Consider the following 16,476-nt stretch of genomic DNA (forward strand, 5'->3'; position numbering starts at 1 on the left):
TGGGGTAGGAAACTTAGGGGAAAAAAAAAAAAAAGAAATAACACTGCTTGATGTACTCCCTGGCGGTAGTCAGACTGTTTGAATTCAAGCTAATTCCCATTGAAGCCTAAAATAGATTTTCTTTTTAATCCTTTCACATCTGAACAGGCTTTTTTTGCATCCAGATCAGAATATTTCAAATATTTTGATGTGTTTCAAGCTCCCAAAAAAACTGGCAAAATTGTTGTGGCAGCCTTTAAACAATTTTTTTTTTCTTTTCATGCAAATTTATTCATATTTAATAGAAGATAATAAATAAAAAAAACTGGTTAGTAAACAAGTAAAAAGCTACTGTGGGCAATGAAATGTATTCTATTCAACAAAAGAACTCTACTTAATAATGCTGCAATTACAGGTAGCCCTTGACTTACAACCACAACTGAGTCCAAAATTTCTGTTGTGAAGTGAGGCAATTTGTTAAGAGACCTTTCTTGCTTCAGTTGTTCAGTGAATCACCACAGTTGTTAAATTTTGTAACCTAGTTGTTAAATGAATCTAGATTCCTCATCGACTTTCTTCATCAGAAGGTCGCAAAAAGGGATCACATGATCTTGGGACACAGCAATGGTCAATAAACGTGAGCCAGTTGCCATGCATCTGAATTTTGATTGTGCAAAGATTGTAACTGCGAAGAACAGTGTAATTTTTTTTTCAGTGCAGCTGTAACTTTGAATAGTCACTAAATGAACTGCTGTAAGTCAGGGACTAGCTGTACACAAATAAGCATTAACCATAGCAGGATAACTATGCTTAAAGGTATAGCACAGTATAAACTGCATATTTCTAATCCAAGTCACTCTTAAATTTGCAGTATTTGCAGGGCAAGTAAACCTTAGCATTGAATGCAGTTTTGTTCTACTCATAGAGAATGCCAGTTTCTGCATGTCTGAACTTACAGATAAGGTTTTTTTCTCCTTTTTTAATGAGTGGTATATTTGTTTGCACCCCAGCCCCCACTTCCATTTTTAAGTCTGAGAGAAGGAGGAAAAATGGTTTTCATTAAATATACCTTGATAAGGGGCGCTAAATCCGCGATATCGGTGGTTGCTGTCTGTTACAAAATGAAGTCTTAGCCAGTTTTTGTTGCTGATAACTGGAGGTGGGATATTCATTCCAGATAACCTGAATGAGAAAAAGACAAATAAGACAAACATATTTAACGGGATCAGAAATCCCTAGTTAGTCACCAAGGCCACTAACTTCTTCAAAAGGCTCCAGAAAAGACGTGTACCCATAAAAACAAAATAGGAAACTATTGTGCATTATTTAGTATAATTTTGCACTTCTCTAAATTGGAATGACGAGAAAGAATGGCAAGATAGGCCTTTTCTATTCTTTAGGAAAGAAGTGTTAAATAAAGGACTTATGCTAAAGAATTATAAATTGACTCCCAATATTGAGATAAAGCTTTATAAATTATAATATGTCATCTTCATCATAGTCATTATCCTTGCTCAGAACTTTCAGAATTCATCGGGACACAGAAATAGAAGGACTTTACATAGTAGAGATATGTAATTTGCATTTAAAAGGCTGGATAAATTAAAAGTGCATGCATGGATTTATTCAAGTCTGACTTGAAGGGGGGGAAAGTCTATTAATAACTACAAAACATGATGACTCTTTAAGTATTAGATTTATTTATTAGATTTTCATCCAGGTGCTCAAGGCAGTATACACAGTGCTCCAATTTTGTCTTCACAGAAGCAACTCTTCAATAGAAAAGAAAATTTGTAGCTCAGAGTTGAACTGTGAAGTCCTTGGTGCTCTCTGAACTTGATTGTTTGCTTGCAAAGATAACATCCAGTTTGCATCACAACTGATTATGGTTCCAAGTTGAGTAATGGAATGTCTAAATGCAAACAATCAAGCTTACAAAGCACGAGGAACTCCACCAAAAAACAACAACAACAACAACAAACCAAGAGACTGAAGGAAAGTTACTCACTGACTTTCCAGGTCCAAGGATGGGTTTGATTAGTACAACACAATGTCTAAGATTTCCCTAAAATCAGTACTAAATTGACTATCAAAATCAGGTGCAGGAGACAATAGCAAAAAATAGCATGACAGCCTCCATGACACAACAGTTAGGAAGTTGGACCTGGAGTGTAAGAAGTTCAAGTGTCTCTGGAGATTCTCGGGTGATGTTTGGAAACTACTAGAGACCACCTTCCTCCACTTATTTATACTTATCAGATCTGTCAGGATGTACAAGGTCTGGGTAGCAGAAGTCAAGAACTGAGTCTTTTCTGAATATTCACCCAAACCCTGTTACAACACACATAACTGCCCAAATTCGACCAAACACTTAGACTTCTTATGAGCCGGCTGTTTAGTACAGAGGTCAGAAGAATAGTTAAGCCTATATTTGTTGTCTATGGAGATTCTCTGTCATCCAGGTCATGGTTGTCCCAAAGGTGTTTTTTTCAAGAGGCAACTGGACTTTCTGGTTTTTCTTTGAAGATGTTTTCGCTTCTCATCCAGGAATTTTCTTAATCTCCAGGAATGGATTTCCAAAGGGGAAAAGAAATTGCAGACTTCAGGAACCAGAAGCACTACTCAGGTGACCCAGAGGATACAGATTAACCTCCAAGTGTTTCAACGGATGGTTTAAATGGATGCAAATTACCAGCTGTCTGCAAGGAATAGAAATCCTTCCATTCTCCATCATCCAGTCAGAGCTTAAGAAGGTTCTTGGATGAGAAATGAAACATCTTCAAAAAAAAACCAGAAAGTACAGTTGCCTCTTGAAAAAAGCACCTTTGGTTCAAGTTCAAGTCTATTCTCTGCCATGAAAACTTTCTTTCTGTCTTTCTTTCTTTCTTTCTTTCTTTCTTTCTTTCTTTCTTTCTTTCTTTCCTCATTTATTTATTTATCATAATTCAAGATTCCCCTTGTGTCATATAGGGGTGAGGATATATCCACACATACCTTTTCCTGAATTTCTAAAGAAATGAAAGGATATAATCAAGCAAATAGAGTTATTCGCATATCCTAATTGTAAGCTTTTGGGAGAAAGGGAAATGGGCCTTCATAAAATCTGAAAGTTGTGGGATCTCAGCAATCATTTTTCCAAGACATCAAAGTAACTGTAGATCTGTGTCATGAAGTTGATTGTCTTTTCTAAATATTCAATTTTTTATTATTTCTATAATTCTCAATTATACAATTTGTATAATTGTTAAGCAAATTACCATCATTATTAAGTGAAACACTTCCCCCAATGACTTTGCTCATCAGAAATCAATGGGAAGGTCGCAAGTGAAATCACACAGTACCAGGATGCAATTGTTGTAAATGCATGCTGATTGTCTAGCACCAAAATTTTGATCACATGACCATGGGGATGCTTCAATGGTCATAAGTGCAAGGACCAGTCATAAGTCATTTTTTCAGTGATGTTGTGACTACAAACAGTTTCTAAATGAAAGGCTGTTGATTCCATGAGTATCTCTACAGTGGTAGCAGAATAGCGATAGAAAATAAGATGCCAGGTGATCAAAGCCTATTTAATAAATAAAATGCTAAACAGTGGGAAAAGATTTGTACATCCCTGTCTGCAACAATACTAGAACTAAGATTCATCCAATAAATCTACTATTTATCAGATGTTGACAAAGCAGTAATTCACTGAGCATAATGCACAGCAGCATATTTTTAGGATTATTAGCCTCTATGGCTTTAAAATTGCATGAGACCAAATTAAGAAAGGTAGCTACATTAATAGTTAATAATAACTTTTAGGTAGCTATGTTTTCTATCAGACTCTTTCTGGATCTTATTTATGCCAAATGGAGATAGTATAGTATAGTATGGTATGGTATGGTATGGTATGGTATGGTATGGTATGGTATGGTATGGTATGGTATGGTATGGTATGGTATGGCATGGCATGGCATGGCATGGTACGGTACGGTACGGTATGGTATGGTAAGGTATGCTGTAGCATAGCATAGCACAACATAAGAATAGAATAGAATAGAATAGAATAAGAGAGTTGGAAGGGACCTTTTGAGGTCTTCCAGGCCACCTCCTGCTTAGGGGTTATAGAATTTCAGACTAATGGTTGTCCAACTGTTTCTTAAAAACTTTCAATTTTGAAGCATTCAAAACTTCTGGAGACAAGTCATCCCACTGATTAACCGAGGTGGCGCAGTGGTTAGGGTGCAGTACTGCAGGCCATTTCAGCTGACTGTTATCTGCAGTTCAGCGGTTCAAATCTCACCGGCTCAAGGTTGACTCAGCCTTCCATCCTTCCGAGGTGGGTGAAATGAGGACCCAGACTGTGGGGGCAATATGCTGACTCGCTAACCGCTTAGAGAGGGCTGAAAGCCCTATGAAGCGGTATATAAGTCTAACTGCTATTGCTATTGCTAACTGTTCTAACTATCAGGAAATTTATTCTTAGTTCTAGGTTGCTCCTCTCCTTGATTAATTTCCTTCTCTCCTTGATTAGTTGTTGGATACGTATATTATCACTGTCTATCAAAAGTTTATTCTTATTGCAAAAATAAGGTTCCTTGATAATAGCAGCAGTGATGTCCCATAGGTAGTCAGCTTCTACACTACCCATTCAAAACTTCCTCCCAAAAATAACAATCCCACATTTTTTAGCAAAATCTGGCCACATGACCTCTTGGTTTTGTTATAGTCATGAGACTTCAAGACCTGATTTGACTTGATGGCACATGATTCTGGAATGGGAATATCATTTCTCCCTAATTTAGTAAACAAAACTAAAATATTTTCTTTTAAAAAGCAGACTAGCTTAGAATGAGCGCAAAACTTCTAGATTTTTCTTAATACAAAAGAGAAATCAAAATATGTCAAAACACGTGCCCAGGTCTTAAGAAGAAAAAGTCCCTGTTAATTAACTGTAAATAGTAGACCAAGAATGGGATCAAATGTTGATATTAGAAAGTGGTATTTTAGGCTCAAAAGGAATAAATACACAATTTCCTATAGAAGTGATGCAATTTGATGTGAATACACGGTTCTTTACAATTTCTGGGGCTGATGCATGATGATTATTTAAATGCACAGTACCAATTTCATTGTATTTAAGTACAATGACAATAAAGATTATACTTATAACATTATGAATTTTATTCATATTTTACATACAATATTAATTAATCCTTTGTTAGTTATTAAAGTATTAATCAGGCACATTGAATCAAAGGTTCATACATTTGGAAAGGGCTATTTTAACCATTGAGTCCAGCCCTCTTTCAGAGCATGAATCCAAACTAAAATATTCTACCGACGTGATTCTATAGCCTCTGCTTGAGTGCATGCAATGAGTGGAAGCCTATCTACCTTTTCTGCTGAATAATTGTTTCCACTATCAAACTCTTCTGATTGTCAATTTTTCTAAAAGGCATACTACATTATCTTATATGAATAGAGTAAAGTGGAGTGGAGTGGAGTGGAGTGGAGTGGAGTGGAATGGAATGGAAGGGAAGGGAAGGGAATGAATGGAATGGAATGGAATGGAATGGAATAGAATAGAATAGAATAGAATAGAATAGGAATAGAATAGAATAACAGAGTTGGAAAGGACCTTAGAGGTCTTCTAGTCCAAACCCCTATTTAAGAGTTATATCATTTCAGACAAATAGTGCCCAACCTTTTCTTTAAAACTTCCAGTGTTGGACCATTTACAACTGCTGAAAGCAAGTTGTTCCACTGGTCAACCGTTCTAAGTAACATGAAATTTCTTCTTAGTTCTAGGTTGATTCTCTCCTTGATTAGTTTCCATCGATTGCTTCTTATCCTGTCCTCAGGTACTTTGGAGAATATATTGAATATAGCTCTCTTTATGACTTAATTAGCCACCAATATGCCTAATTTTCCTCGATTTATCCCCATATTTCTTTGAACATACAGTATTAAATAACTCATACAATTAAATATAAAAATAATACAATTGAAAATTTAAAAATAAAGAAATAGAATCAACTATCAATTACTCATCTCATGTCATGTAACATGAATTGGTATTCTTTTTTTATGCCATTGTTTATCAGTCATGGGAGAGATTGCCATAATTATTGAAGAAAGCATAGTAGTTCCATTATTCAAAAGCTTGGATATTTTGAAAGATCTACAAATACATTTATTTCTTCCAACTGAACTTTTACTCATTTTATCCATATTTATTAAATAAATAGCCTTACAGAATTCATTGAGGCTTTCTTTTAGGTAAATGCTAATAAAATGGTACTGTTAAGCATCTCTGGCTTATGTGTGTTGAAACCCATTCAATCTCTTTGCACTCAAAATTAAAAGCAAAAAAGCTATAGAAAAAGCTTTGTCTGAAATGTTTCATATCTTGAAATTTTATCTTTAATCTCAAAATGATGCAGTATAAACATTAAGTGGAAAATTTATTTTATACCAAATGAAATATTAGTACACAAAGACTTTCAGTTAACCCTAGATGGGGTTGAACAGAGGTGCAAGCATGGATGGGTAGAACAATTTTATTCTTAATACTCGTTTATATCTTAGTCTGCCCATCAGGATATTTTTTTAATGTGATAGATTGGGTAGTAATGCAAATTATCTTCATTCGGCACACAATAATATTGGTCTAAACAGTAAGACTTCTGATTTCTATAGTTGATTTCTTTGAGATTATTTCTACTGAAGTGATATTGCAAAGTGACAGGATTTACAAAGATTTCTGGCATGAAATATTTGTTTATCCCAATTATATACTTATGTTTTCTTTTCAAGTCAATTTATTTTCCAAACAATTTAAGAAGCTGTTGCTTATTATTAAAATACATTTGCAGTGCAGCCATAGAAGCATGTCAAGTATTCTTTGAAGACATAATGTTATCCTATTTTTTAAAATACATCTGTATTAATAGTTCATATTTCATATAATGTCCAGACTGATGAAGAAAAACAATAAACAGGCAAAGGTGCTTAATGTGTTCCCTGTGTATCAATTTTCTCTTGCAATTCTATTAATATTTGAAATCTGAAATAACTCCCACAAGCTCTGTGGAATATGGATAAATTCCTACATGTGATTCTCTACGTTCCTTCATCTATTGTTCTCACAATGTCTTCATTCAAGGCACATTTTAATAGTCACCTAATCCTGGAAATGTTCTGTCAGCCCAAATAATCATAGAAATCCAGGAAACTATCTTTCAACAATATTTTCATTTAGCACACACATTCAAATGCTATTCATAAAGTTAACTGATGGCATATCACCTCATAGCTTACTGGACCTATAGGAAAAATTGAGGCAAATCTTTCATACTGGACACATTTAAAATCTGGTCCAGTATGCATTTGCTGCAGAGCAACTCAGCACCTCATCACCTTTGACACCAAGGAGCAGCTGAATACAGAAGAAGAGTTAGAAATTCTTCTAGTGTTCCCTTTTTATGTCCTCTTCAACCGTTTCCCTGTTTTTAAGACTGCTGATCAATTTCTTCTTTCTCCCTGCTTTATCTTGGCATACAATTTCTTTCACCTCAAGTATTACCTATAACCTTCTCCCTCCCCTACAAGCAAGTCTCTTGCGGTTAAATGACCAAAACCTGTTTCACTAGTCCGATTCAGGTCTGATTCCCATTTTCCAGCAACATAAAAAACACTTCCTCTAACAATAGGCAGGGAAAAGAAGAAGAAAAAAAATGTTGTTGGAAGCATATTTGTATTCTATGCAGCAAGCCAGCTACCTACTGAACTAAATTATGTATGGTTGGTGATCTGATTTATCAGCCTGCCAGTGTAGTTCAGAAGCAATATACCAGAAACAAACGGGGGGGAAAAAAGAAGACTGCCACTGTTTTAAATAGCAAAACACTATGAAACAATAAATTTCCTCTTATAATAACTGACAAGTCATTCTGTCTCAGACATGGGTGTGTGTGTGTGTGCACATATGTATATATACATATACATATACATATATGTGTATGTGTATGTGTATATATATATGTATGTATGTATGTGTATGTGTATGTGTATGTATGTATGTATGTATGTATGTATGTATGTATGTATGTATATGTATATATATATATATATATATATATATATATATATATATATATATATATATATATATATATATTGCTGATAAATAAATAAAGGGAGACTAGTATAGATCTATTTCAAGCTATTTAGCTCTCATCAGCTGGAATCGAACCTGTGCTCCATTGCCTCCCAGGCAGGGAGTTAACCATTTGAGCTACAGAGAACGACTCCTTATCAGCCAGCCAGGGTGGGAGGTATATACTTAATATTGTAACGTGTGGGCTGTTGTTGTGAGGGAATTGACACGCAGGAGCCATGTGCAAGACAGATCTTTATTATAGCACAGGTGACAAGCGATTCAAACGTTCCCTGCAACTGTCAGGGTATTTATACTAGCACTCAGACCAACTGTCAAAACGACCAACCAATCAGGTCGCAGCTGGTATTTGCATATTGAATATGCAACACTCCTTCCCCCCAGTTCTAAAGACCAAATGACCAGCCTATCACGTCGCAGCTGGTATTTGCATATTCAATCTCTCTCCTTCCCCCCAGTTCTGCTGTTTCAAGATGGTGGTGAGTCCTTCGTAGCTAAATTTTAGAACCAGGAAAAAAAAACAGGTCCTTTGGAATCTTTGCAGCAGGGAGGATCTCGTTGTGTTGTAGCTCTCGTTGGTTCAAGAAGCAAGCGGTGGCCTTTGCAGCGGAAGGAGGCTCATGGTGTAGAGGACAGTCTGGTGTATGTTGTGAGTGTGCTAGTGTTGGAGAGGCTTTATACAGGCTGAGAGAACGTAGCCGGTAGTGCTAGGTGGAAGCTTGGAGAACGAGGCTGTTGTTGAACGCAGCGGTTGGAATGAGGCGGTTGGAGTGCCGTAGGAACAGCTGGTGGCAGGCAGGCAGGCAGGCACAGCTGGCGCAGTTTAGCCATCACGGTCCATAGCTCGTCCCTGAGTAGCGGCGGCGGCTCCAGTCGAGGTTAAGCGTAGGAAGCCCGTCCCTCGGACGGATGGAGGCCGCGCCTGGAGCTTACTGAGGTTGGCTACAACCGGAGGCTGCTGTTGATGTCGCTTGCTGGCCATAGCGGCGGCCCTGACAGGCCCTCAATGTAGGAAAGAAAATTTTTTCCTGCGTTCACGTTGGCTGATGTTGTTAGGCTCTGCGGGAATCGCATATCAATCCCATCCTCGTCGCCAGTATTGTAACGTGTGGGTTGTTGTTGTGAGGGAATTGACACGCAGGAGCCATGTGCAAGACAGATCTTTATTATAACACAGGTGACAAGCGATTCAAACGTTCCCTGCAACTGTCAGGGTATTTATACTAGCACTCAGACCAACTGTCAAAACGACCAACCAATCAGGTCGCAGCTGGTATTTGCATATTGAATATGCAACACTTAAAGTCACAACCCCTGGTATGCCCAAGTATGGGAGGAAGGTCACACTTCCACTCTCTGTCATTAGGCTCGTCACAAGAGACCATCCAGACAGAAACCCAATATTTTTTACTGTTGCCTTTTTGTTACATTTGTTATATTTATGCTGATAAATAAATAAAGGGAAACTGGTATAGATCTATTTCAAGCTATTTAGCTCTCATCAGCTAGCCATACCCAAGTTTGGGAATCGAACCTGTGCTCCATTGCCTCCCAGGCAATGTACACACACACACACACACACACACACACACACACACACACACACAGACACAGACACACAGACACACACACATATATATATATATATATATATATATATATGTGTGTGTGTGTGTGTGTGTGTGTGTGTGTGTTTGTGTGTGTGTGTGTGTGTGTGTGTGTACATATATATATATAAGTGTAAAATATCTGTGTATGAGTGGGTGTTTGTGTGGGTGTACATCAGTGGTGGGTTTCAAAAAAAATTGGAACCTCTTCTGTAGATGTGGCCTACTTTGTGGGAGTGGCTTGTCGGCCATGTGACTGGGTGGGTGTGGCCAACTTGTAAAATGTGGTGAAACTCACTTAACAACGTTCTTGCTTAGCAACCAAAATGTTGGCTCAGAAATTCTGGCATTTGAAGCACGCAAGTCTTAAAGCTGTCAAGTTACAAGACCCTTGCACACCTAACCCTTTAGAAAAAAAAACCCAGGGGTGTTCAAACTTGACATCTTTAAGACTTGTGAACTTCAACTCCCAGAATTCCTCCTCCAGTCATGTTGGCTCTGGAAATCAGGCATTGAAATGTGCAAGTCTTAAAGCTATCAAGTTACAAGACCCTTGCACCCCTAACCCTTTAGAAAAAGAAAACCCCAGGGGTTTTCAAACTTGACAGCTTTAAGACTTGTGGACTTCAACTCCCAGAATTTCTCCTCTCACTCTTCATCTTGATGATGTGCGGACAGGCAGGCGGAAGGAGCCGGAACTTGTTCTAAACGGCACTATAGATTTGTGAAACCTCTTCTATAGAAGAGGTTAGAACTGGCAGGAACCCACCCCTGGTGTGCATGCATGCGCCAGGTTTTCATTTGCCAAACGCTACACTTTTATCATTCTGAGCACGGATTCCCCTCCAGTTTTCAAACTCAGGCCTCACTTTCATGTCATAAGCATGTATCTAATAGAGATCAATCTTAGGATGAGTTAATCTCTCTAGAGAAAGCTTTATTTAAATCAAATCAGCATTGAATAGCTTAGATTAAATCCAAAACATCTGATCTGCAAATTAATCTATTTAAACACACTCCGGGGAGCAAGGGCAGAAAGAAACCTGAATGTTTTGGTTTCATCCATCTCGGCTGAAATCTTGGAATGAACATAAATCTGCTTTTAGTTAACTGCATTATCCAATCCACTCAAAAGTTTCATTTGTTGCTGAGAAGTTCAGAGCACTTTTATTTGATTACACAATTACTGGAAAAGAGGAATGATATCTCTCTCTATCTCCTGGTAGATTATTTGCTGATCTAATATGCCTTAATTCTAGAGGGGACATATTTTAAGGCAACTAAAATCTAGGAGTAGACATAAAATAAACTTGGGATTTAAGTATTGAATGGACATTGCTATTTGTCTCATGAAAGAAGAAAAATAATGCAGTAATGAATCAGAACAAATAGATCAGAGGTAGGATTCAGCTGGTTCTCTCCAGTTCAGGCGAACCAGTAGTAGCTGCTAGGGAAGGCTCCACCCACCCATCCTGATGTAATGTGTGAGCATTGCACATGCCCAGAAGGTGGTGCACATGCACAGATGAGTGTGCTCACATTTGCGAACTGGTAGGGAAGGTAAGTGAATCCCACTTCTGAAATAGGTACTCTCAAGATGCTCATATTGACTTACTTGGGAGTAAGCTATATGGACCATCAACAGTAGTGTTTAAAAACTGAGTAAATATTTAAAATTGTAGTTAGTGGAATTCATTAAAGGCAAATTAAGCCTTAAATGAATAAAAAGAGTACATAAATAATCAGCCCCTGCCCCTACCAAAAAAAACAAAAAAAAAACCCCAAACTATAGACAGCTATAATGTGAAAAAGGCTTATTTGTATAATATTGTGCTAAACAGTTTTTTAAAATACATTAATAGAACAAAGGTTTCCAAAATATGGGAAACAATCACTATACATTATTTATTAAGCATTAAGTCAGCTACCACACAGAACATTGTATCAATTCTAGGTTCATTTTAAGAAAATTGTTAAAATAGTTCAGCGGAGAGGTTCAGAAGAAAAAAGTGAGGTTATCCTATAAAAAGTGGGGTCCTTAGTGCTCTCTGAGCTTGGTTGTTTTCTTGCAAACATTTGATTACCTAACTATGTAATATACATGCTAGAGGGGAGTGGGGTAAGGGAGTGAGATTTGCTCTGCAAAGCAATTCACTTCTGCACGGATGATATTACCTAGCTGGGTAATGAAACATCAGCAAAATAAATAAATAAATAAACACCAGCCAGGGACCTCCCAAATTTCAATCCTGAGCTACAAATATTCTCTATCTTTCTATGGTGGAATACAATTCCTAGATCCTGCAACTTTGCCAGACCAATTCTCAAATGCAGCAGATCTGCCTGGAATCCACACTGTATATTGGACATTAATACCATTGAGCAGGTCCAGAGGTATTTCATGAGAAAAGTACTCCACTCCTCTGCTCGCAATAGAATCCCTTATGCTACCAGGCTCGAATTTTGGGCTTGGACAACCTGGAATTACGCCACCTACTGTCTGACTCTAAGCATAGTACACAAAATTGTCTGCTACAACATCCTACCTGTCAACTACTACTTCAGCTTCAATCTCAATAATACATGGGCAAACAATCAATACAAACTCAAGGTTAACCACTCCAAATTCGTTTGCAGAAAATACAACTTCAGCAACAGAGTGGTCAACACCTGGAATGCTGTTCCTGACTCCGTTGTTATATCCTCTAACCCTCATAACTTTAACCTTTAACAGTCTATTGTGGACCTCACTCCATTCCTAATGGTCTGCAAAGGGGGCTTGCATAAATGCACCAGGGTGCCTACTGTCCCTGTCCTACTGTCCCCATTTATTTGTACTCATTTTCTTTATCCATGTCCTTGTTATCTTGTACATGTTTGACAAACTAAATAAAATAAATAAAACTTTAAAGGAACTGGGATGTACAGTATATAGAGAGGGAAGAGAGATTTCAGGAGAGGTAATTGATCCACAGTGCTAAAAGGAAGGATCACGGAACCCCAAAATAGGAGTAAAAATGGGATATGTTAGCATCTCGATCTCTACTGAAGAACTTACTTAATGAAGTGCCTATCTGAGAAAGATATAATAATAAAAATAATAGTTTGGGGAGGTTCAGACATATAGTTCTGTTTTTAAGTGGTCATTATGGAATGGCACATGTAAAACTATTACATTTTTTTAAAATTAGAAACACCCAACATGATTTTTCAGTAAAATGCAACCCCCCCCCCAAAAAAAAAACTGAATAATGTAAGCGGGCTGAGAGAGAAGGGAAGGGGTCAAGGTCATCCATTGGCTTTGTGCCTAAGACGGGACTAGAACTCACGGTCTCCTGATTATTATTATTTTAGCTTGGTACCTTTAGGCAAACATAGAAAAGGGATAAAAAATAATAAATAAATTTAATGAATTTAAAACAAAAAATAAACACATTTTAATGCATTAATTCATTTTATGCCTCCCTTTTATTATTTTAATAAATAACCAAGGCAGTGAAGTCACACAATACTTCGTCTCCTCCTTCTCCTCCTATTTTTCACACAATAACAACCCGTTAGGTCACTTGGGCTGAGAGAATGGGATTGATCCAAAATCACCCAGCTGACCTTCATGCCTGAAGCGGTACTAGAACTCACATTATCCTGGCTTCCAGCTGGTCTCTTAGCAAACTAGTCTCAAAATGGTCTCATTTCTGGCCTTTATTTATCGTTCTCTATACTGTTCTGTTTTCAAATATATGTGTTTTCTATTTCTCTTTCTCTCTTGCTCTATACACACACACACACACACAGCAAAATTGCCTTTTGCTATTTAAACATCCTACTTCATCCTTTTCAAGGATCTCATCAAGTTATCCAGTTATGACTCTCTCCATTTTTCTTCTTGGCACGGTCATTCATCTTCTCGATATTTATTTTACTATTTGATCATCATTTTTCCCTCATTCACATGCTTCTTCACTTTCTAAATTCAATCCACATTCATTCAATACTCATTCTTAACCTTATCATGTTTTATAGCCCACTTCTTCTTAAGTAACTCCAATTCAACTTACTTTTATGTTTCTCTTGACATATCCATATAACACTTAAAAAAAATAGAAAAATAATTGCCTTGAGTTTTAAACCCAAGCCACATGCACGGTAAACATCCTCTGAGAATGATAATTCTCAGGCAACACTACAAATAGTAAAGACAGTATGATTATTCTCTAATAAGACTGAGGAACAAAGAAAGAAGCAGAATCTAACACTTGAGTTTTGTCTCAACTGCTCCCTTGGACCAGGTTTGTGGTCCACTTGATCTGGTTTCCTTCCTTCTGGCCCCACCCAATGGGACCGTTTGTTCATTCTAACCAATATCTGATTCCACTCTTTATCTCCCTGGGTCTCCTACCCCTTCAATGTCAACAGGTGGAGGGCACTGATCTCAGAGACACACTCTCTCCTTCTCTTGACACCCTAAGATATGACACCCTATATTAGTATGATTAAAGTAATCAGCAAAACCTGTCAACATAAGACCCTAGTTTGGTTCAGGCTTGAGGCCTACTCTGGTTCAGCCTGCTCTCTCACTTTGGGATGAGAGGAGGAGGAGGAATCGGGCTGGGTAGAAAGCCCTCTACTGGCTAGTGGGAATGGCATAGTAGGATACCTGTAACTGGGTGAGCAACAATGAGTAAAGTTGTGAATATGAATGGGGGATACTCCAGTAATATATCTTGTAGTTTGTTTGTATGAATGTATGGAGGAGCTCTTAGCTGGGATCTGGTGACACTAGAGTGTCCCAAGATGCTCAGTACCTCCCACTGATGTTTAGTAGGGACAATAGGAATGCAATGGCACAGTGGCTAAGATGCTGAGCTTGTCGATCAGAAGGTCAACAGTTCAGCAGTTCGAATCCCTAGCACCACACAACAGAGTAAGCTCCGGCCCCCTAGAGCCGGAAATGATTGGCCTGCATGTGCAGGAGACTCTTTACCTTAAGGACAATGGGAAATTTTTGTCACTGATCGGGAGGGATTTGGTTTTGAAAATGTGGCTGCCATTGGGGGGAGAGATGGAAGCAGACCAGGGCCTATCACCTTGTACTGAAGGAGAAGGGAGACATTGCATGAATTAAGTTCATTTCAATGTTGAGATTTTAACTGTGAATTCATATATCTGGATAGTATTTATAGTATACAAAAATAAGGATTTTCAAATGAAATCATTCTATAGTAACTACAGTATAGTGCGTGATACAGGGATGCTTCTTCTATGAATCTGGCATATATTTTATTTTATTATTTGCTATTCACATTTAAAGGATATATTCAAAGACTAGCATCCTTTTAAAAAGAGGAAATAATACCAGAAGGAAAGCAGAAGGAGGGAGGGAGAGATGGAGAGAAAGAGAAATTGGCTCTGTAATGTTGCTTCTCTCTATATTTTGTTGAAATAAACTGTTATTTACAATGATAAACAGAATATTAAGGTATGAAAATTTCTTCTAAGTTACCATCAGAAGAAAAGAAATGACAGAACTGCTAATATTAAATCGGGAATAAATCTCTATTTATGTACACAAATTTATTCCCTTCCTTCCTCTATTATTGCATGTATTACCAAATATAATTTATGATGACTTAGATGGAAATGTTTCTGTTATAAGTGCCAAGAAACTCACTCATGGAATATTTATATAAACATAAAATATTGTGATATACGGTCCACATCTATCCATTTAGCTCAAAATCATACATCTAAATAATATATAAATAATACATCTAATATAATAAATGTTATAATATAATGTGATAATGTAATATCTTTCCCTCTCTTTTTTAATCTGTATCTTTAATTTCCTAAGATTCTTAAATACAGAGGGAGAAGAGACAGAAGGGAAATAAGCATAATTACAAAATAAATACATTAGCTTCTAGCATCATCTAGAAGTTTCTTTTGGCTCCTTGGTTGATTGATTATGTGTCTAAAGTCAAGAGTTAACTCTTTGAGATCACAATATTTTTCATGATGATCTGATCCCAGCCTGATGCTCCATGACTTCCAACTATGAACCCATTGTTATTGTAATTTAGTAGATTCATCTTGCTATTGTTCATTCTTTTCTCCTCTTTCCTTTCATTTTTTTCTGAAGACGTCTAGGTTTTTGCATGATGTGTCCAAAGTGGGATAATTTGAGCCTTGAGGAGATCTCTGGATTGTTTAATGACTCACTGTTTCTTTTCTTGGCTGCCTATGGTATTCTCAGACATGTCTCCAACATTCCAAAGCATTCGGGTAAGGGTAAAGATTCCCCTCAAACATATGTGCTAGTTGTTCCCAATTCTAGGGGGTAGTGCTCATCTTCGTTTCAAAGCCGAAGAGCCAGCACTATCTGAAGACATCCCCTTGGTCAAGTGGCTCGCATAACTAAATGCCAAAGGTGCACGGAATGCGTTCATTTGCATTTTTACGTGATTTCGAACTTCTAGGTTGGCAGAAGCTGGGAGAAGTAATGGGAGCTCACTCTTTTAGGCGGTGCGAATTGCCAAACTGCTGACCTTTCGATCGACAAGCTCAGCGTCTTAGCCACTGAGTCACTGCATCCTTTTTCCAAAGCATCAATACTCATTATATCCTGATTTTCAGTTACATTGAGTAAGAATAGACAGGTCCATCATAATAGCTTTCAAAACACGAAGATTAGAAGGTTGGGAGAAAATTTAGGATAACAAA

The 16,476-nt window shown here is 37.4% G+C and overlaps 1 protein-coding gene across 1 annotated transcript in view; it reads right to left on the reverse strand.

Moving 5' to 3' along the window:
* CSMD3 (CUB and Sushi multiple domains 3) overlaps positions 1-16,476 on the reverse strand; it is a 791,530-nt gene that overhangs the window by 422,085 nt on the left and 352,969 nt on the right. The window contains 1 exon segment of the mRNA XM_032222292.1: positions 1,021-1,161. Within this exon segment, the coding sequence (XP_032078183.1) occupies positions 1,021-1,161 (141 nt within the window).

The sequence above is a fragment of the Thamnophis elegans genome, chromosome 8 (genome assembly GCF_009769535.1).
Source record: "Thamnophis elegans isolate rThaEle1 chromosome 8, rThaEle1.pri, whole genome shotgun sequence".
Lineage (NCBI taxonomy): Eukaryota > Metazoa > Chordata > Lepidosauria > Squamata > Colubridae > Thamnophis > Thamnophis elegans.